This window comes from Pyricularia pennisetigena, chromosome 3, assembly GCF_004337985.1.
Source record: "Pyricularia pennisetigena strain Br36 chromosome 3, whole genome shotgun sequence".
Taxonomy (NCBI): Eukaryota; Fungi; Ascomycota; class Sordariomycetes; order Magnaporthales; family Pyriculariaceae; genus Pyricularia; species Pyricularia pennisetigena.
In genome coordinates this window covers 2,634,642-2,654,378 of record NC_043742.1, presented here as the reverse complement: position 1 = coordinate 2,654,378, position 19,737 = coordinate 2,634,642, and the positions used below count along the sequence as shown (strand labels likewise).

Genomic DNA, 19,737 nt, shown 5'->3' with positions numbered 1-19,737 from the left:
TTTTTTTTTTTTTTTTCTGTTTTCCTGCATAGAACAAACAACACCACCACCACCAATGCCCCCAGCAATCCCTCCGACGGCCGCAACCCCAAAATCTGCTTTGACACCACCACGCCACCGGCCGCGCGCTCCCAGTACGGTACCACGCGCGCCGACTGCCCTCGCAGCGGCGACAAGCGCTACACCGTCCCGGGCACCAACCTGACCTTCACCCGGACCTGCGGCGTCGACTACAAGGACAACGACCTCGGCCGCTTTCCCACCGCGACGATGGAGGACTGCCTCGCCCTCTGCGCGCAGCTGAACATATACCCGAGCAGCGGGCAGGGCTTATGCGAAGGAGTCACGTGGATGTTTGGCGGCACGCAGGGTGAAGGGAGCAGCTACTGCTATCCCAAGTACAAGGTCGACGCCAAGGGGCCGGACAGGACCGATGTAGAGAGTGCCGTTTTAATCACGGGGAGTGGAGCGTAGCACTTTGGCTTTTGTTTTCTTTTCTATTGTACTAGTACGATACTGGAGCAGGGCGTTCGTCCTTTTACATTTGTGGTCAACTGGGACTTTTCTACTTCTCGTCAACTCTGTCTCTTTGACGTGTGACACGTGCTTTGGTCGAAGTGCAATGCCGCTGTTTCCGGTCAGTGTTTACAACGTAGAACACCACGTTTTTATCCGGCAAGCCATGCGCGCAAAGTGGTGGTCTTTGAGGCTTTTTTTGATTCAAGCCGTCCAACGCTGCCCATAATTTAACATTCAGGGGTTAATGCACAACATGGCATATGCCGCATATAATTCAATTTGCGTGGAGTGCCGTTGATATGTGTCTATCTCATCTTCCATTTTCTAATCCATTTGGTGAAGACGTCTTTACGACCAGCGGCCCCCCTAGAGCAACCATCTTCTCTATCAAGACCTGGTAGGCTGTCCCCGTAACACAGCGTCTCTCAGGGAGACTACCACTCTTTCCTAGCCCACTGGGTAGCTATTTCTCCAGCGCCACAGCGTCGACAAAATCCCGCCAACCGCCCTTCTTATTCCATGAAATCCCTTTCTGCGTGTCTACGCAACCCCAGGCCCTATGCGCTACGGTAGAGGCCTGCACAGCGCCTACTAAAATTCAAATCACTGCGGTGGGAAAGCCATGAATGCCATGCATTGCTTCAAAGTAGGCTATGTGGCCTGCCGCGCAGCCGTCCCGCTTCGCACGGGTGCTTTAATTAGTTTTTCCGCGTTGGATTGCCAGGTGCCGTCGGCGATGTTTTGGCAGGGTCCGTTTTCGGCTTAGCTGTAGCGTATATATACTCGATGGCATTCGGACCTCTGCTCTGCCTTTTCTCTTTTAATACTCTAGAATCCGCACCGACCAGTTTGTTTCATTTATGACGCCCCAGTAACCAGTTGGAAACACGATATCTCCCTATCAAATAGTTTGTTATAAATCCAGATACGTTAGCCATGGTTACAGTTTCTGTAGTTAGTAACTAAACATACGTATGTCGTTCGAGTCGTCAATTCCTTGTTTCACTTTGAGCGGGGGGGTTGTAGGGAAAATAATGAGTACATAAGAAAGTGAATCCCTTCGGGTGGGCTTATAAATTGTGGTTCGCATAGTAGATCCTAATCTACTTCCTTCCTCCGCAATTCGCCTGAAGTCTTGCACCCGGCCGCAGCACTGGGCGAGGGCTGAGTGAGAATGGGAGAAAGGTTGCGATGGCCAAGATAGAAGCAAAGTCATTGTGCGAGACCTGTTCGTTGGATTAGATTTAAAAAAAAAAAAAATGCAGTTTTTGCTAGAAAGAAATAAGAGATAAGAAACCAAAGGAGATAATTGTAAATGCGAAAGTGTGTCTGGGAAGGCAGGTTAAAATCGAGATAAAAGAACCGTTTGAGGTGCCACGTGGAAGTATGGAAGTGTAGAAGGCAAGGTGCCCATGATTATGGGGTGAAGATCGAGACTCGATATTTCTGAATCAAATTGTGGAAGAGTACTTTTTACATTCTTAATCGATAAAAGAGTTACATAGAAATGAATCTCTTCTGCTAACCATCTATACCCTTTCGACATCAACTCGAGGTCAAAATTTATGTTAAACAACTTTTACAGTTTACTCATGATTTGTGCTACTGCTACCCCCTTTACCAAAAATTATATGAGGGCAATTTTATTTAATCCTCGTATTTATTTCAAGACGCAGTTATTTGCGAGTGGTTTGTTTGTCGGTTGCTGCCGAGGCCGAGATGACATCGCCCTTGTCAATCTGCTCGCCCCTTTCATTCTCTGCCTCGTCGGCCAGTACCTCCTGCTTCAACTTGCTCGGCTGGCCCGGCTTGTGCAGGGGGCGCTGCTGCTGAGGACCCAGCTCTGTAGCGTCCTTCGAGAGCTCCGGTTGCACCTCCAACCCCCGCGTATCGGCAGGGATGTTGTGCCGGCGCCGATCCTGCTCGGCGGCGGCGGAGCCCTCGGCCTGGCCGCGCGTGCCTGTGCTGTGCAATCCTCTGCCCCGGTGCTCGTTTGACCGCTGCAGCAAGGGGTCGCTTGCCCGGGGCCACCAGATGCCCTGGTTGTTGTCGGGGATGCAAAACATGTACTCGTGATATAGCTCCATGTCCTCGTACGTCCCTTCTGACTCGCAACGCTCAAAAGGATCTGCTTTCTCAGGCGCGGTGGGTTTCTTGTCGTCGTTTGAGGACATTGCGTGACTTTTGTTTTTCTACGTGTCCCCTTGTTGGGTGAATATGCAGTGATTGAAAAGGTATTCGATACTGATGACCATCTACTAGGGCAAAACAGAGAAAAAGTTTGGCTTTTATGAAGTGTCCAGATACTTCTGGTTTGTCCAAGAGACAAAGACTTTATTGTTACATCAGTAGTGGACATTGATTATCACAAGTATAAGGCTCTCTTTGTTTACATTTTTGGAAAGGAATGGAATATCATTATTAGAATTGACACTTTTCCAGTTCAATGGAGAAAGTGGCGACTGCGCCCCTGGTCATAGTTGACGTATGGTACTGCTCTATGAAAAGTCTGGAGATAGCTCACCATCCATCAGTGCCAGCATCAAAAGCCGGGCGAACTTTACAAGCTCAGTGCAAATAGTCATCTTTGCGGCGAGTGAACCAATGCCAGGTTATTAATGCCGGACTCTTCACACCTGGACAACCTCGACTTGACAGTACTTATGCCTGCAAACAGAGGCAAGAAGTCCAGGGATGGCACAAGTATTCTCACGAATGGGGAATGTACCATTAACGAAAGACGCAATCCTCAGAAAACCGGTTGTCCAAATTTTGAATGGAACGATGTCGTCGCTGATGATTTGTTTACATGTTATCCATTCGCCCTTTTTAGTAGTTTATTTTCTGGGGACGATTGATCCTATCCGCATATGTGGCTTTCTCCTGCAATTCACGTCTCTTGGTGATTCTCTTTCTTGAACGGAATGAAAACTCAACCGCAGTCGTGGTGCTGTTTATCACAATCCATCCATTTTTTTTTCTCATTTTCGTGAGAATATGATAGACGTAAGACTGCTCCCAGTTTCATGCGGTGCGCAACATTTTCCACAGAGTCGAAGTCTGTAATTATCAAAATCTATTTCTTCCCTTTCGGCAACGGAAAGCTGCTGTTTTTTGTTATGTCAATATGGGGATCGAGGGGACTAGCTATGAAACAACAGGGCCACGGTGCTGTTGCTGCTGTGGTTGTGGCCAACAGCGACAAAAGAATAAGAATGGACTGGTGTGAGAACCTTTGCGTTCTGTCCGAAGGATTGCGCCCAAAGCATGAAAGGAAAACAGAAAACCCTTCTTGATATCGGTTCTCAAGAGCCCCAGACCAAACTGCAAAGATGCCAGGTCGAAGTCGTTGTGAGACCGAGTCTTATGAAGCCAACCCTAGTATAAAGCAGAGTTGTGCTGAGTTTGTACTACAATAACATTCTACACACAAATATATTAATTTTCTTTTCATCGGCCGACGACGGTGAGTCTTGCAATAGTATGGCGGCGCCGTCTAGTGAAGCTGGTCGGGATGTGAATGACATTGCATGATAGTTAGCATGCAAAGATGCCCTGACAAACTCTTAATAGTAAAAGATAAACATTGTACATAGTATTGGCTCAATTGAGAAATTTTTGAATCCAACTCCTAATTAAATATTATTTCAAAGGCATAAATTTCATTTTACAGTCATTTTGTTAGCCAGATGCGCGGTATTGAGTGAGTGGAGCTTGGGTGGTCAGGTGACTGCGTTTGAAAGCTGGAAAGATACGCTGACTTGCACCCTTTTTTTTTTTTTTCTTCTTATGACTTGCGCGTGCGGCAGACATCCATTGAATGCGGCCCCCAATCGGAAAAGCAATTGATATGTCTTATTTGGATGAAGCGACTCGATCCAAAAATACAAAGACAAATGGAAAAATGGGCATTGCCCAAATACTTATTACTTATTGCAAGGTAGCTTCCAGTCTAGAACACTTGGCGAACCCAACACAAAGCTGCACCACCCGATGACCTTTGTGAGGTCGCTCGTATATTCAATAAAAAATTACCTGATACGTTGCCGAGTTGACGTTTGGGATCGTGGTTGGATTCAATTCTAGACCATCTTGGCTGGACAAATTGGCTAGTGGGGGAGACCCCAAGGCGGGTCCTGCATGACCCAAGCCCTCGCCAAGGTGATCTCGGTCGCTCTATTAGGTTCTTGAGCAAGACAAGCAATCGGTGGTGGAAAAACCAAGAACAGAAGACTTTCCCTCCGTCCTCGGCAAAGCTGGGCAATTCCTCTTGGTTTCCCCGTTCGTCTCGCGTTTTCCAACGACACTCGTACTTGGCTTTCTTGCGCTTCAGATTGTCGATCGGGTCGACGACAAAAAAAAAAAAAAAACCTAGGGAACTAACTCTCTTTTTGTTGTCGTCGTTCAAGATGTTAGTTAGACAATGTCAAACGCGACTTGAAGACGAGCGTTTTTGGGGCTCTCCTACTGGAGCCCACTTCGACGCGTGGCGATGACGCCCGCGCACACCCCATCAGTTTCCGCTTCTTGAGGGCAGCTGAAATGGATGCTTATACCTGCCTTACGCAGGTAGGTGCCTTTCCTTATTAATCCTCGTTGCAACCCGAGGAAGGATTGAGAAGGCATGGTCATCATTACCGGGCCCCGTGCACATTTTTTTTTTATTTTTTTTTTTTTTTCTAGATTACTGCCAGACCTTGACCTGGACCCACTCATTCACTACCTTACCCCAACGTTCCCCATCCCCCAGAGCGAACAATCGCTCCCCCATAATGTCGGACAAGAACTGTCAATCGTGTGGCTGCTCATCTAGCAAGCTACCATTATGGCCATGGGTTCCCTGTCCTGTTTCCCAGGCAGACACATCCTCCAACTTCGCGTAGGTTAAGAACTGGTTGGTGTGAGTGAGTATCTTGGGTACCAATACCAACCAATGGTCGCCGTCTCTGCTTCGTTTGACCGTCTACCCACCTAATCTATCTAGATACCTAGATACCTGGGCTACCTACTGTAGGGTTACCTAACCTAGATTACCCGGGTCAGGTACGCCCAGTACTTGTTTTCATGCTTGTTCTCGGTCATCCACATGGTAGTCTTATCTATGCCCAATACCGACGATGAAGATGCAAAAATGGGCAAAGAGCCAAGCAAAATCTCGAGAGTGGAAAATCTGGCAGGGTGCAGAAGGATCGAATGCCCAACAGGCCATATCGCAAACCCTTGCCATGTCATATCGGGGGGGTGCTATCCAAATGCGACATGGCTCGCATGGCAGAAGCCATTCAGCCCTTCCGGGTCTCAATGTACCCAGATTCTATGCTCACCCGTCCCTATCTATTGATAAAATCTGTCCAATCACCACACTGAACCCATTCCCCCGCCCTTCAAGAGGTGCACCACGAACCCTTGCTCTCGGTGACCATCCTGGGAAATATTCCCTTGAACTGCTTTCCGGTGCGACCAACAAACCCTGGACGAGGTCACTCACTCGACCTTCCCGACTGGTCCTGGTACAACCCGTCGCTTTGCCTCCCAGCCTAAAGCGGCGATTTCCTCTTCATACTAAAGAGCCCTGGCGGACCACCTTGGGTTTTGTTTTTTCTCCGCTCCGTCATGTTCTGCTCCCCTTTCTTCTCCTCCACCTTTTCAATTCGCGCTCTGTGCTCAAAAGAACGCGTTTAGCTCGCGCAGCGCTACTTTGGAGGTCTTGCGAGAACGGGACGACATCGCCATCTATACTACCCCCCCAAGTGCTGTAGGCACTCACCTCAGACACGATGAAGAACCCCTTTTACTCCACCGGCGATGAGAAGCATCCACACTCCCCGGCCGAGGCGGACTCTCCGATCGAGCCGGTTGGTCGCGGCGGCGAGCCTCCCGTGGTCGACGCCGCACACGATGATCTTCATCGTGGAATGAAGCCGCGGCAGTTGAGTAAGTCTAAGCCCAGCACTTTCGCTTAAGGTGAAATACGCCTTTAGAGGCAAGAAGTTGGTGCTAATGTTCTTTTTCTTTTCTTTCTTTCTTTTCTCCAGATATGGTCAGTTTTCTTCAGTAATAGGTGCTGGTTTAAAACACCTTCCCAAGCCGCGCCATTCCTATTGAACGCACAACTAGCGGCCATTGGCAGCATCTCTCGAGTTTACCTATAGTTTGATCACTAACACAGCTGCGCATCCATAGATGGCTATTGCTGGTGCCATCGGAACAGGTACGTCGTATCACTTTCCCCTGCTGGTTTATATTCTTTCTTTCTCTCCTAACGTCCTCCAAGGTCTCATTCTCGGCTCTGCATCTGCCCTCAAGAACGGCGGTCCCGGCTCCCTGTTGATCGCCTATATGTTGATGGGCTGGGTTGTGTACGTGGTCATGGTGGCGCTCGGCGAGATGGGCACATGGCTGCCCCATAAGAAGTCATTCTCCGGCTATGCAACCCGCTTCGTCGACCCGGCCATGGGCTATGCCACTGGATGGAACTACTTTCTCAAATACGTCATCGTCCTGCCAAACAACCTCACGGCCACGGGTATCCTGCTCAGATATTGGGCTCCTCACATCAACGTGGGAGTTTGGATTACTGTTTTTGGCGTGCTGATCATCGCGTTGAACGTAAGCAAACGGTTCTAGTTTCCTCTTGCCCTGGTTTCGCTCCACGGCTCAGCAAGGAGCACACAACAAGCTAATTGCCCACATCAATGCCCTAATAGCTTATTCATGTCAAGTTCTTTGGTGAGGCAGAGTTCTGGATGTCTCTGATCAAGGCGCTCGTCATCGTCATGCTCATCTTCCTCTGCTTGATCATTGCCCTCGGCGGCGGTCCCAACGGCTTCAGGTCTGGCTTCTACTACTGGCAAAACCCTGGCCCGTTTGTGCAGTACAACGACATCCCGGGTGCCACCGGGCGCTTCCTCGGCGTCTGGGCCTCCATGGTTCAGGCTACCTTTGCCTACCTCGGCACCGAGCTGGTCGGTGTCGCGTTTGGAGAGACGCCCAACCCCCGGAAGAACGTCCCCAAGGCCGTCCGCCAGACCCTGATGCGTATCATCTTCTTCTACCTCGGAGGTGTCATTGTGCTTGGCATGGCCGTGCCCAGCAACAACAAGGACCTTCTCGATGCCACCAAGAAGGGAGTCAGCGGAGGTGAGTTTCCCAGGAAGATCTTGTACTCAAATGGCATTCGTCATACCTACCGCCCTGTTTCCAGTCCTGTCCTCGAAAGCTGACATTGTAACTTACGCCACTCCCCCACAGAGGCTTCCCCATTCGTCGTCGCCGCCAAGCTCTCGGGCATCGACAAGCTCGACCAGGCCGTCAACGGTCTCCTCCTCGTCTTCACGCTCTCGGCCGCCAACTCGGACATCTACCTCGCCGCTCGGTCCTGCTGGGCCCTCGCCAAGGACGGGCAGGCCTTCCGCATGTTTGGAAAGACCAACGCGCGCGGGGTGCCCATCCCGGCCGTGGTCCTGTCGTCGCTCTTCATCGTGCTCGGCTACATGAACGTGACGACGGACGCGGCCAAGGTGTTTGGCTACTTTGTGTCGATGGTGACGGTGTTTGGCGCCCTCAACTGGGTCGCCGTCCTCGTCAGCTACATTGCCATGGTCAGGGGTATGAAGGCGCAGGGCATCCCGCGCAGCGTTCTGCCCTACCGCAACCCGCTGCTGCCCTGGGGCGCGTACATTGCGCTCTTCGTCACGGTGCTCATCATCATCTTCAACGGCTTCGCCGCCTTCATCCCGACGTTCCAGGTCGACAAGTTCATCACGAGCTACATTGGCGTCCCCATCTACATCATCAACATCATCTTTTGGAAGATCAAGAACAGAACCAAGATGGTCAAGCCGCACGAGATGGACTTGATTACCGACAGGAGGGAGTAATGATTTTGTTTCTTTCTTTTTTTTTTTTTTTTTTTTTTGCGTTCGTTTGTTTTGCCTGGCGTCCAGTAGTTTAGCAGCTTATGAGGCGCTAGAGCACTTATTAGGCAAAGTAGAGCGAGTGATGAGATGGCGGATTGGCTTAGTGACATATGATTCCCCTTCGTATTTTGCATGGTACATGTTGATGATATATAGCACAGACAATGTAGCGATACTTGTGGTGTTTCTCACTTTCCAGTGTTATTGTTTCAAAACGAATGTCGTGCGTGCACTGATTTCCGCCAGCAAATCTTGTATGTACAAAAACAAACCAACTATTCCTTCACCATCTTGTGCACTGACAAATACAGCTCGCAGTCAGTCCCTCGTCTTTTCTTTGTTGCTGCAGCCCCGCTTCCTCATCTCAAACACAAATGCCACCACAGTCGCTGCCTCCGTTCGCAGGATCGCAATCGTCCCTAGTGTCGTCGACGCACATCTTGCCATCGGCGCACTGGACGCCGGCGATGCCGCCGCAAAAGGTCGGCTCCACGCATATGCCGGGCATGTCGCAGGCCATGCCGCAGCCGCCGGCGTAGGGGTCGTCGATGCAGATCTGGCCGCGCGCGCAGCTCTTGGGCGTGGGCCGGAACCCGCCGCAGTCGTCGTAGCTGCGGGTCCTCGTCGGGGTCGGGGTCGGGGTCGGCAGGGGCGGCGTGCTGCGCGTCGGCCGTGGCGTCCTGGTGTGCACCGACGGCTTCGGCTCGTCGTCGCTGCGTGCGGTGGGCTCGGAGACGGTCGGCCGTGTCGGGTGCGATGGGCGCGGCCGCGTCACCGTCGTCGCCGGCGCGCACCGGCCCGGGCAGTTCGCCCCGCGCGTGGCCGGGCAGTTCGCCCCGCGCGTGGCCGGGCAGGCTGGGTCCGACGCAGAGCAGGTGCTGCCCGCCGGGCAGGGGGCGATCTTGAAGCCGCAGGGGCGGTCTGGGCTGGAAGCCCTGGTGTTGACTGGGTGGAGGACATGGGCGAGTGCGGGCACGAGGAGGATGAGCGCCGTCGGGAGAAGCTTCATCTTGTCTTTTGGGGCTGGCTTTCACTGGCTGATGGCCTTGTTCTTTTTTTTTTTTTTTTTGCGTGTTCTTTCGAGCTGATAACCAAGAGTGTGCCAGGAACAAGGAGCGGTGATGGTTACAGAGGGCCAAACAGGACGTTTATACCTGGTTTGGAAGCCCCTGGAGTTTGGCTTTTGAACAAGCCGTCACGTCGCGCATCTCTGGGACCCCTGAAAGGGATGGGCGATAGACGCGCTTTTACATATCGCAAAGAGGCGGGTTGCGTTCCACCATCATTCCAGCTGACGTCCATGTTGCACAACCCCGTTACTACTTTTTCTCCCCCTAGAAAGGACTTGCAAAAGCTCGGGCTGGAGAGCTGCCAAGACACCAAGTATTACAGAGCAGACTCGGAACTAGCGGCGGGCCGGTTGGGTTTGTTTAACCGTATATTGTTGTGGCGTCCATGGGGTGGAATGTTCAACTTTAGGCTAGCCGTGGCCCCCGTCTTCGGGCGTCATTCCTCAATGATGCAAATCCCGGGAAATACGAATTCCTTTCTATTGGAGGCTCACGGTTCGCGTCTTTGGTTATTTACCTTTTGCCTTTCGGTTGCTGGAAAATGTGGCATTTGTGTTGGTGATCCAAGGGAGCTGAGGCGTCTGGCCCAGACGAATGGGTCGGGGCTGAGCTGCGCAGACGAGGCGGTCCAAGGAACAGAAGGGTCTCGACCCGGCGCTCAGCAGATACGGCGTCTTTACATGGCATTATTCAGACCTTCTCCGGCCGAAGGAAACCTGTCAGAGGGAGACGTGGTCAAACCCTTTTTTTGCAGATGGAACCATGGTTGACTGTTCCGGAAGCATTCCCCGAACTTTGTTTTGCACTGCTTTGTTCAGCCTTTCGAGTTCATGGTGCCACCGGGCCACAGCGACGACTATTTGGTGCACGAATGTGGTAAACAAGTTATGCCAATCGCTTCATCTAGACACAGTAATCCATGATACCAACATTGATGACTTCCACTTTCACATATCGCCTCGAAATCACCGCAAAAATGGGAACTAAACCCTTTTCAAGCGTTTTCGCCAAGGTTGTTAGCAATGACTATCCCACCCGGTAGATAGTACAAGCCGGGCACTAAAAAGAGTGTTTTGAGAAAGGCATCGGCCCAACGCACACGATGTGCTGTGCTTTAAATTGAGATATTCCCAAGTGGCCGATCAGCTAGTGTCGCGGCTCTAGACTTGTGCTTGGACAAATTAGCCCTGGCTGAACTTGTCGGCCAACAAACGTCATCGAAAGGTCCCTGAAGTCTCACGGTTGTTTTGTAGGTGTCGTATTCTGTAGAAGGCAACGCCTATTCGAGCTAGGATTCTAGCGTTATGTCTTGGGACAAAACGTTGGACTTGGAAGTTTTATGCCTCCACCAGACTGGCTGTGATCCTAAACCTGAAATGGCAGCGCAGGTTTTCTCACGTTATAAGCTTTATCGGACATCGGGTTTAAAAAAGATGTTTCCATCTGACCAACACAAGAAACAGAGGCTGCACGTAAACATTATTTGTTACTCATGATTGCGGAATAAACAACAGCAAAAAAGACTTGGCTATCTGCCAAGATGTTCTTTTATCTACTAGCCTGACGATCTTCTGCAGGTACCGTGAGCTGCTGGGAAAGCTAGTGCCACAGGATCTTGGCCATGAGTTCACGCTAATACGTAAAGACAGTATAGTCTCTGTTATCAGGCGCGCTCCATAAGTTTAATGCAGAAAAGAGCAAAGGTAGGTGCCAACCTACTAAGGAGCCAAATGCTGACCTGCTGACTCCCTTCTCACTTGCCACATCAGTAGGAATAACAATCTATCATCTCTCTTTATCACAGCCCGCTTATTCTGATCATCCATCCACAGGATCTCATCATCCGGTTATTGAAGATGCGTTTCACAACTGCCTTCACATCAGCAGCGTTGCTTCTTCAGACTCTCAGTGCTCTTCCCCAGGAGATTCACCAACCGAGGTTCGGCACGGGTTGTTTGAAGACATCATCGCCGGGGTATCTATCAATGTGACCGGAGCGAAAGATGCCGTCGCCAATGGGTCAACAGCGCAGTGAGCGGAATCTCTGTCTCCGGCAAGGTGACCGCACTCAAGGATGCCACTCTCAATGGACTTGACAGCGCAAAGAACGGAGCGAAAACTGCAGTGTCCAGCATAGGTGCCGCAATAACTAAAGAGGAGTCTGAAATCAAGACGGGTGTAGCTGCCGGGACCTAGGACCTAGGGAATCGGGAGCGCATTAAGCAGCCCGTCAGCCAACCAGCCGGCCGAGTCCTTGTCCAAGCATGACCAGAGATTTTGCTTAAAAAAATAGAAATTCGCTGCTGAAGTTTTGTGTCAGGGATGAGACGAGAAAAATATAGCAGTTCTGAAGTTACTCATTTCGTTCGCGAGTTATTATTTGGTGTTTTGGTTCAGAGGCGTTGACAATCAATTGTAGCATGCTCAGAATGTTAATATTGTAATGTTTTGTTGGCCGAGATAAAGAACATCAAGATTACAAAAATGCAAGTCGCTGTCAGCAGTCGGAATTCTGCAACCTTCATAGAAATCCCTGAGAGTGTTCTGGAACTTCCGCGCTAACTCTTCGCTCAGCGACAAGCGCGACGAATTTCGAGACGGACCAGACCCTGGCCAGAGTTCCGTACCTGATTTCGGCGTGCTATCCTGCACCAAAGAGTTTCGCGGACTTGCCCAGGGCCCCCCTGTAAGTCAGCGCCTTAAATGGCTGTGTAGAACACTGACGTTCTTGAGCCGCCTCAACATTGCCGCGGTGATAGAATCGCAGTGAACCACTTGGTGAATGGTTGAAAAAATAGACTCACATTGATTGTGTTCTGGATGTTTGTTGTAGGGTGGCTTACAACAAGACTGTCGAGTTTCCGCTAGGGATTGATGCTTCATCAGTTCAACATCAGTAACAATTTAGCGGAATAGCCCATATCCCCAAACTACACCGCAGCATTCAAATCTCCATTATTCCAGTCCCGGATCGATGGTCATTGAATTTTGCCCCTTCCTTACAAACAGTACAGACAAGCCTCCAACGTGCATTTCTCGACCAGCCTCACCAGCCTTGTCATTTGGCACCAAGTAGTTGAGTTCCTGTCCTGTATTGCCTCCAAATTGGGACATTTCGACCGCGGTCGCTTCAGCCGCAAACATGAGCGTCCCGGGTATCAGAAGAACACCGACGGGAGAGTATGGCCATGATGGCAAGCGTTAGTGCTAATACAAGACTTCCACTGTCAGGACCCAATCCAGGTTCAGGGTCAAATGAAGTCTGCCAAAAACTTGCCCACAGCCCAGTGGCATGTGCATAAACCCCGGGCCAGCTCTAGGAATGAGCGACGACGACTTTGCTGATGACGATTACGACGTGGGTGGCCTCGACCCAGAAAATAACGATCCGATCACAGCGAACCCATCAAAGAGACAGTCGGTTGGTGAGAATCTACCCGGACTATCGCAAACCTCAACGTACAGGGCAAATAGCAACAAAGCCACCAGTTGGATTGGCAGATCCGTTAAAATACCCAAAACTTCCTAAAGGACAAACCGCAGGGCCCCCGGACCGTTCATGTAAATCGTTCGACATAAAAATAAAGCTTAGCTCCCTGTATGTGTTACATGCGGCAAGGTAGAGGTGGTTTATGAAATGATGCGCAAGGGAATTCAATCTGAATGCGCACAAAAGGTTTGGGTTCTTGGTGTTGATGACCTTTTTTTGCATTGGGCCGTAGCGATGGAGTCATTATGTGACAAGAAATTGTAGTTAAAGTTTGGGATTTTGGTTTTGTATTGACACTTTGATTTTCGCCCGGGTTCACACATGCTACGGTGGCACAAAGTTTAATTCGGTTAGGCGACACAGATGCCGCGAGCCCTATGAGGAGAAGGGGGGCGCTGTCGTCCTCACCTCGGACCGCACCACCGAAGATCAGCTCAGCAAGGAACGCACGTGACGTCAACGCACTAGAGTTAGCGCCTCGCTGCTACGGTACGATGCTACACCCAGGCACATCCCAAATCATGATCCTGCGGGAGATCCCCGCCGAAAACCCCGTCGGCGCGCATGGCAAGGCCGCCCCATTTACCTTGTAGCCTTTACGCGTGCATATTAGCATCGAGGTTTAACTCTACCATTTATCGTAGCGCAACTCACGGTGAAGAGTGGCTGGATTCCTGCGCTCTGCAGTCACACATTGTGCCGGATTTTTTGGATTTTTTTTTTTTTTTTTTTTGCTCTTGCGAAAATCTAAGACAGTCTCAGCCTGTTTTCTTTTGTTTTTCAACCTAAACAACCACTAATCGGCTTCCTGGACGATGGAATCGCGCTGTCGACAAGATGCTTACCAGGTTCAAGCGGCTCTTCCGCTTCAGCGCGAATGAAGATGACGCCAAAAAGAACGTTCCCATACCACCAGACGCTGAACGCGACACACGCGCCTTCCATGAATCCATTTTCAAGGCTGGTTACCTTCCGCCTGGGGTGCCTCATCCGAAGGAGGAGAAGCGTCGGATTGACGGGTTAGGGCGAGCCAGCGAAGAAATTCTTACCAACGTGTTTGTCCCAATCCTGGCCGCTCCAGGGGTTGGCGTACGGTCGTTTGTTAATCGGGTAGGCAGCGCTGTTCGCCTTTGTACCTCGAGATGGGCCATTCACTCACTATTTGAAACAGTCTCGATACGGCCATATGGATTGCGACTCTTCGGTTGCATTGTTTGGTCGTGGCCCCCCGCAATATCTTTGCGACGGGAATGTTTATTCCATCGGGTTGGCCAAGCTGCCACTGCCTCACTTGCTCAAGAGCGGTTTCGCGGTCGACTCCGCGCGAATGGCCTTGATTCTTGCCTTTTCAGTCGATGACGCGGCCTCTGTCGAAGAGGCCAAAGACCTATACAGGCGGCTTACTCAGTCTTTTAAACTGAAGTCTCCTGGGGGTTCGCCTCTCCCTTTCCCCGCAATGCTGCTCGGGTTGAAATCTGATCTTCAACCGACATACTCGCTTGGGGGGTATTCGAGCGACCAAATTTTTGTGCAACAGCCACCGACAGATGTGCCCCCCGAGACTCAAGCAGCCCCCCAAGAAGCCTACAATCAACCAATGGGTACAGATCAAGGACCACGAGCTTCAGCAAAAGAATTTGCACGGCAAAACGGACTTATTTATGACGAATGCTCGGCCAAGACTGGAGACAAAATGTCCCTGGCGATTTGTGCGCTGGTGGAGAAAGTTGATGCGGCAGCCAAGTCGGACCAGAACCCTGAGGATACATTGGAAGCCATGCGCAATGTATGGATCCCAACCGTTGCGAAGATCATGGAGCATCGGGAGGCCACGGACCTGGCGGTGCCAGATCGCGCACTATTGTCTTCGGGGAGCAAATAGGATGCTGGCAGTTGGCAGAGCTGGCTTCACGGAACATGGCCATGGGAGCCGCCATGAGCAGCTAGCTGGTTTCCTAGGAAGTTGGCATGACATCGCGGTTTCTTTACGCAGGACAGGATACCACAGAACTGGCAGGGGGCTCATAAGCATTTCATTAATTGTTATTCATATACGTCTCAGCATAAGGTACGGTAATTATCATGGGCGGTGGGAGCGTTGATTCGTAGTAGGCGAATAGTTAGGCCCGGTATTTTGATAGGATAATGGAACACCATTGCCTGTATAACCAAGATTGCGACAAAACATCCCTGGAAACAGAGCAAGCGTATTCCGAGCAAAGAAAAATCAGTATCTTTGGAATATTCTACGGCCTCAACAAAGTTATGCATTTGTCTTGTGACTCTTGTTGACGGGAGTTGCATGTGTGGATCTTCTCCTTTTAGTTTGTGCTATAATTATGCGCCTCCCAAAAGGCGCCATATAACTGGCTGTTGTTTGGTTGGGTTGGGCAATGGTTGGGCACATGTCACTTCAAACACATGGCAGGGGAGCTTGGGCCAAATTTCCATGGGCAAAGACCCTCCCGCGGCTATTCAAATTGAAAGCGGGCTGGTAAGATGATGTTTTTGGCGTTTGCATGGCTTCCCTCCCGCGAGATTGACGCGATTTGAGTTGCTGATTTTGCTTCGCTGGTCCATTCTGCGTGTTCCTGCAGCGGGTAGAAGCCGAGAAGCAATCACAGCGAATGGCTCGTGGCCAAGGGTGCAGTCAAATGTTTGTGGAGCGCACGGTTGCCCATAGTAGCCACGCTAGACTGGAAGCGGCTTAGCGCCCCCACTTTCTGAGGAGAGGCATGCGCAAACCAGTGCTGGAACGTCAACAACAGAAATCGAGGAAGCGGCGACCGCATTCACAGTCAGTTTGTCTTGTCGACATCTCCCGTGGCCAGCAAGCGACCCGGACGACAAACGCCAGATCCGACAGCCCAATACGCCGGGCTCTGGCTTTGAAAGGTAAGAAAAAGGTAAGATTTGCAACTCGCAGCCGTGCGAAGTTGCATGCAGCACCACCATCCGGCGCGACCAAGGAGGCTGGGAAATTCGAGACGAACAAACTCCTTTTCTCGAGGTGCCAAATCCAACCCCCAATTTCCAGACGGAACGAACAAGTCGCAGGCTGGCGGGACGCCACAAAACAGAGCCCAAAGAACCGCCCAAGTCACCGCTTCTTATGACCATCACGACTGTTACGACAATTGAAACGACTATTTTCGATTCTTTGTTTCCAACATTTTTTAGCTTTTCAAGTTTTCGATTGCAGTCGACCGCCACCGCATTCGACGTTGGGAACAGGGCGAGCAGCTGGCCCCTCATTTTCCAAAAAAAAAAGGTTAAGCCACAACCACCAGTTTGAATCACATGCAACAACCCTCACAGCGGTGCCAAACTGATCCGATCACCGACGACGACAACCACCAAAATGGCGGAACCACCGTCCTCGCCGCCTTCGGCCGATGCCACCGCTGAGGATGCGCTGGCATGGTACAAATCGCAGTACGAGCAGTTGGAGCTGGAGATGCAAGAGTTCCAGGAGTCGAGCAAGTTGCTGGAGAGTGAACTCGAAAACGAGCTGAGTGCTGCCGACAAGCGGGAGCGAGAACACAAGGAGAAGGTTGAGATGCTGGGTTACCAGGTCGAAGAGTGGAAGGTTAGTCTGCTAGCTACATTCGGCGCATTGCCGTGGCCCTTGGTGACTCTGGTGCACCTGCAAATTGGCGGTGTCGAAGCAGCATTGAACCTATCGGGCTGACACGATTCATTGCAGACGAAATACAGGGAGGCAAAATCTGAGGCCAACGCCGCGCAGAACACACTAGAGAAGGAGGTCACATCTTTACGGGATACGAACAGGTCCCTGCAGCTGAAGTTGCGCGATATCGAAGTAGCCAACGACGATTATGCCCGCCAAGCGCGCAACACTACGTCCTCCCTCGACGATCTCGAGTCCAAATACAATGTCGCCGTCGAGAGGGGCGTCTTGCTGGAGGAGGAAATTAAGATTGGTGAACAGGAAAGAGAAACGCTGCGCATTGAGTGCCAAAGGCTTAAGGATGAGCTTTCCGACCTCAAGATCGAGGTGGACATCCTACAGGGGAAGCTCAAAGATCAAGACATGCGACATCTGTCGGCACTTTCCACAGAAATGTCAGTTCCCGATTCACCCTCGTACGACCACTCTCCCAGCTCAACAGCCAGCTCGCCACTCATTACCACCCCTCCCGACTCCAAATCTGTCGCGACCGCCGATACTCTATCAGAGATCCAAGATCCCCCATCTCCGCCCATGTCCGATGCATCTGCGCCACTTCCTAAGCCCAAACAGAATCCTCTCAGGACGCCGGGTCCATCGATGCAGAGGAAGTCTAGATTACCTTCAGCCGACAACAGTGTTACACCCAAGCCTAGGCAGTCTCTGGCCGCTACCTCCCGCGCACCTGGCAGTCGCGTCGCCACAACTTCCAGCGTCCGTACGCCTGCCCCAAGACCTACGAGGACATCGGTCGCCCGCGCTGCATCGCACAGAATCCCGCCCTCGACGTCCCTGTCACACATCCGATCGCTCACGGAGAAGATGCAAAAGCTCGAGGCACGCGTGCAGAGCGCTCGTTCCAAATTGCCAGCGCCTATTCACACCCCGCCACGCGCCTCGCCTCGATCATCCGTCGTTGTGCCTTCAACGGTCACGATTCGGTCTAGAAAACGAACAATCGGCGGAAGTTCGACGACATCTTCAGCGGCGGAAGAGGCTACCCCGACAAATCACAGGCAAAGCCTTACTGGGAATAACAATTTTTCGGCCAGCACAAGCCGCAGTCATGTACCAAGACTTAGTACGTCTGGCGTGTCGCGATTGTCGTTTGGCCCCCTGCCAAACAGGAACCCGCTCGACTCAGAATCGTCGAGACCCAGCTCGCGTGCCTCGGTATCTAGTTATGTACCGAGACCGGCGAGCAGGACGGATCATTCCAGGGAGAGCATGCCGCCACCGCGACCCGTAAGCAGGACGTCTATGAGTGGGACAAGAACGCCTCTGGGAGTTCGTCCGAGGAGCTCACTGGGCGGAAGCGTGCATTCCAGCTCTATTTGTGGAGGATCAGAATCCGAGGATGCATTTGATCCAGAACTACGGACGCCAAGCCGGCGTGGGACGTATAGCAAGTTCGACGTGGACGGCAGCGCATCCACAAGCGCGATACCCATGCCCAGCAGTGCGAGGAGACAGAGCGGTGGACCCGTTCTTGCAGGAAGAAGGAGTAGCGGTGTCGGGTTGAGAAGCAGTGGTGGCGACGGGAGAAGTTCTGCGCTGGGGGACGTGGACGAGACGTACTAGACTAGCGCTTGGCAAGGATACTGCCGGCGGATGAAATGACTGATATAATACCCAAGATTTCCTTTGTCTCCGCTCGCTTTTTTTTTTTTTTTTTTTTTTTTTTTTTTTTTTTTTTTTGAGGTCTGACGATCTCCGTCATATTACTATTGCTTGAGAGCAGTTTTACTCCTCTTTCAGGGTTCGTCGTTTGATTGCTGGGCGTCAAAATCTCCTTTCTAGGGTGCATTTAGGTTACTGCAGAATTCGGAGATTGGCGCAAAGCTGGTCAGGCAGGGCGGTTGTTTGTTTCTTTTGTTGGCCTAGGAGACATGGTTGCCGTTGCAACTTCTTATGATATACATATACCTACTACATATTTTTCAGTCTCTTGATCTTGAACTAAACTGAATTACTGAGTTATACAACTTTGACTCGCAAAAGATGTCTTTGCCAAGGGTTCTCCTGCTACCAAGGCCTGTGTACCCAATCCTATGTCGATATCTATTCAATCCAACTCGAGTTTGCTATCGCTTTTGCCCTCTTGTAGTACCTCAGATGTTTATAAATCGCATACCTACATTCAGATTGGTAAGAACGCCCTCTTGACAACCACACGATCTTTACAAATTGTTGTAGGATCCCGGTAAAGTTGATAGGGGATCTCGGTTTTCAAGCCACCACGCATGTGTGATTCTCATTTAGCAGTACCGGCCTCAACGGTTCTGTAACTTATTGTGGAGACGAACAGCCATAACAGCATTGGGCTGACAACGAAATCGAAGACGCCCAACTGATCGCACACCATGGCCCAAATACAGGAAGATTATTACGCCAGATTCGGAAACGGTGAGCTACCGGTCGAAACTCATCACAACGCACTGCGGATCACCTTTATTTATTTGCAGGATATACCGTACCTGTCTACAATTGCAAACAAGTTATACGAATGAGGCTGGCTTTTTTGGCCAGAGAGATTTGATGTTGAATTTTACCTTTGCTATATTTTATATTTCCCAAATCACAAATGGTTTCGATTATATACCGAATGAATTAAATAGCGTTTATTTATTTATTTTTTAATCATAACGATTTTCACTTCTTTTACGTCGAGTACCGGCAACTGTTCGACAAAAATGCGTGGAAACGGTATTATTCGCCCGGTTTGTTGATGCAGCCGGTACAGCACCTGTCCAAATGTATCAACCTGTTATTACCGCTTCCTGGACCTGCAACATTTGCCGGAAGCAGACTCACCTATCTCGCCTATTGAATGCCAAGAAACAAAGGCGGCGCGGCCGGCTTTCACGCAGCAAACCTTCTTCGGTGGGAGACGAAAGTCTGTCGTATTATTAAAGCTCGCAACGAAGCCTTCCAATCGAAACTATGCTGCTGCTGGCGCTTTCAACATTGAAACAAAAATTTAACGTGTGCGAAAAGATTTCCTCGACAGCGTGCAACCGTAAATTGAAACGCACGCTGTTTTTTTTT

The 19,737-nt window shown here is 50.8% G+C and overlaps 6 protein-coding genes across 6 annotated transcripts in view; 4 read left to right on the top strand and 2 right to left on the bottom strand.

Moving 5' to 3' along the window:
- Positions 1-474, top strand: part of PpBr36_02579 (uncharacterized protein) — a gene marked incomplete at both ends in the record, with an annotated part of 1,177 nt that extends 703 nt beyond the window's left edge. The window contains one exon of the mRNA XM_029889758.1: positions 33-474. Coding sequence (XP_029754396.1) covers positions 33-474 — 442 coding nt within the window. The remainder of the gene's footprint in view (positions 1-32) is intronic.
- Positions 475-2,195: 1,721 nt separating this feature from the next.
- On the bottom strand, positions 2,196-2,693 carry PpBr36_02578 (uncharacterized protein; the record flags this gene model as incomplete). The annotated part of the gene is made up of 1 exon (XM_029889757.1): positions 2,196-2,693. One exon carries the CDS (start codon positions 2,691-2,693, stop codon positions 2,196-2,198), a length of 498 nt encoding a protein of 165 aa, XP_029754395.1.
- A 3,603-nt stretch (positions 2,694-6,296) lies between these two features.
- On the top strand, positions 6,297-8,399 carry PpBr36_02577 (uncharacterized protein; the record flags this gene model as incomplete). Its single annotated transcript, XM_029889756.1, has 6 exons — positions 6,297-6,453; positions 6,555-6,559; positions 6,703-6,730; positions 6,794-7,128; positions 7,227-7,659; positions 7,771-8,399. The coding sequence occupies 6 exons, from the start codon at positions 6,297-6,299 to the stop codon at positions 8,397-8,399; spliced, it is 1,587 nt and encodes a 528-aa protein (XP_029754394.1).
- Positions 8,400-8,802: 403 nt separating this feature from the next.
- Positions 8,803-9,447, bottom strand: PpBr36_02576 (uncharacterized protein; the record flags this gene model as incomplete). The annotated part of the gene is made up of 1 exon (XM_029889755.1): positions 8,803-9,447. The coding sequence occupies one exon, from the start codon at positions 9,445-9,447 to the stop codon at positions 8,803-8,805; it is 645 nt and encodes a 214-aa protein (XP_029754393.1).
- Positions 9,448-10,941: 1,494 nt separating this feature from the next.
- On the top strand, positions 10,942-11,704 carry PpBr36_02574 (uncharacterized protein; the record flags this gene model as incomplete). Its single annotated transcript, XM_029889754.1, has 2 exons — positions 10,942-10,980; positions 11,313-11,704. The coding sequence occupies 2 exons, from the start codon at positions 10,942-10,944 to the stop codon at positions 11,541-11,543; spliced, it is 270 nt and encodes an 89-aa protein (XP_029754392.1). The 3' UTR covers positions 11,544-11,704.
- Positions 11,705-13,835: 2,131 nt separating this feature from the next.
- PpBr36_02573 (uncharacterized protein) lies at positions 13,836-18,270 on the top strand (the record flags this gene model as incomplete). The annotated part of the gene is made up of 8 exons (XM_029889753.1): positions 13,836-14,108; positions 14,170-14,861; positions 14,997-15,066; positions 15,427-15,492; positions 15,767-15,893; positions 16,079-16,160; positions 16,317-16,587; positions 16,705-18,270. 8 exons carry the CDS (start codon positions 13,836-13,838, stop codon positions 18,268-18,270), a joined length of 3,147 nt encoding a protein of 1,048 aa, XP_029754391.1.
- Positions 18,271-19,737: the final 1,467 nt, after the last annotated feature.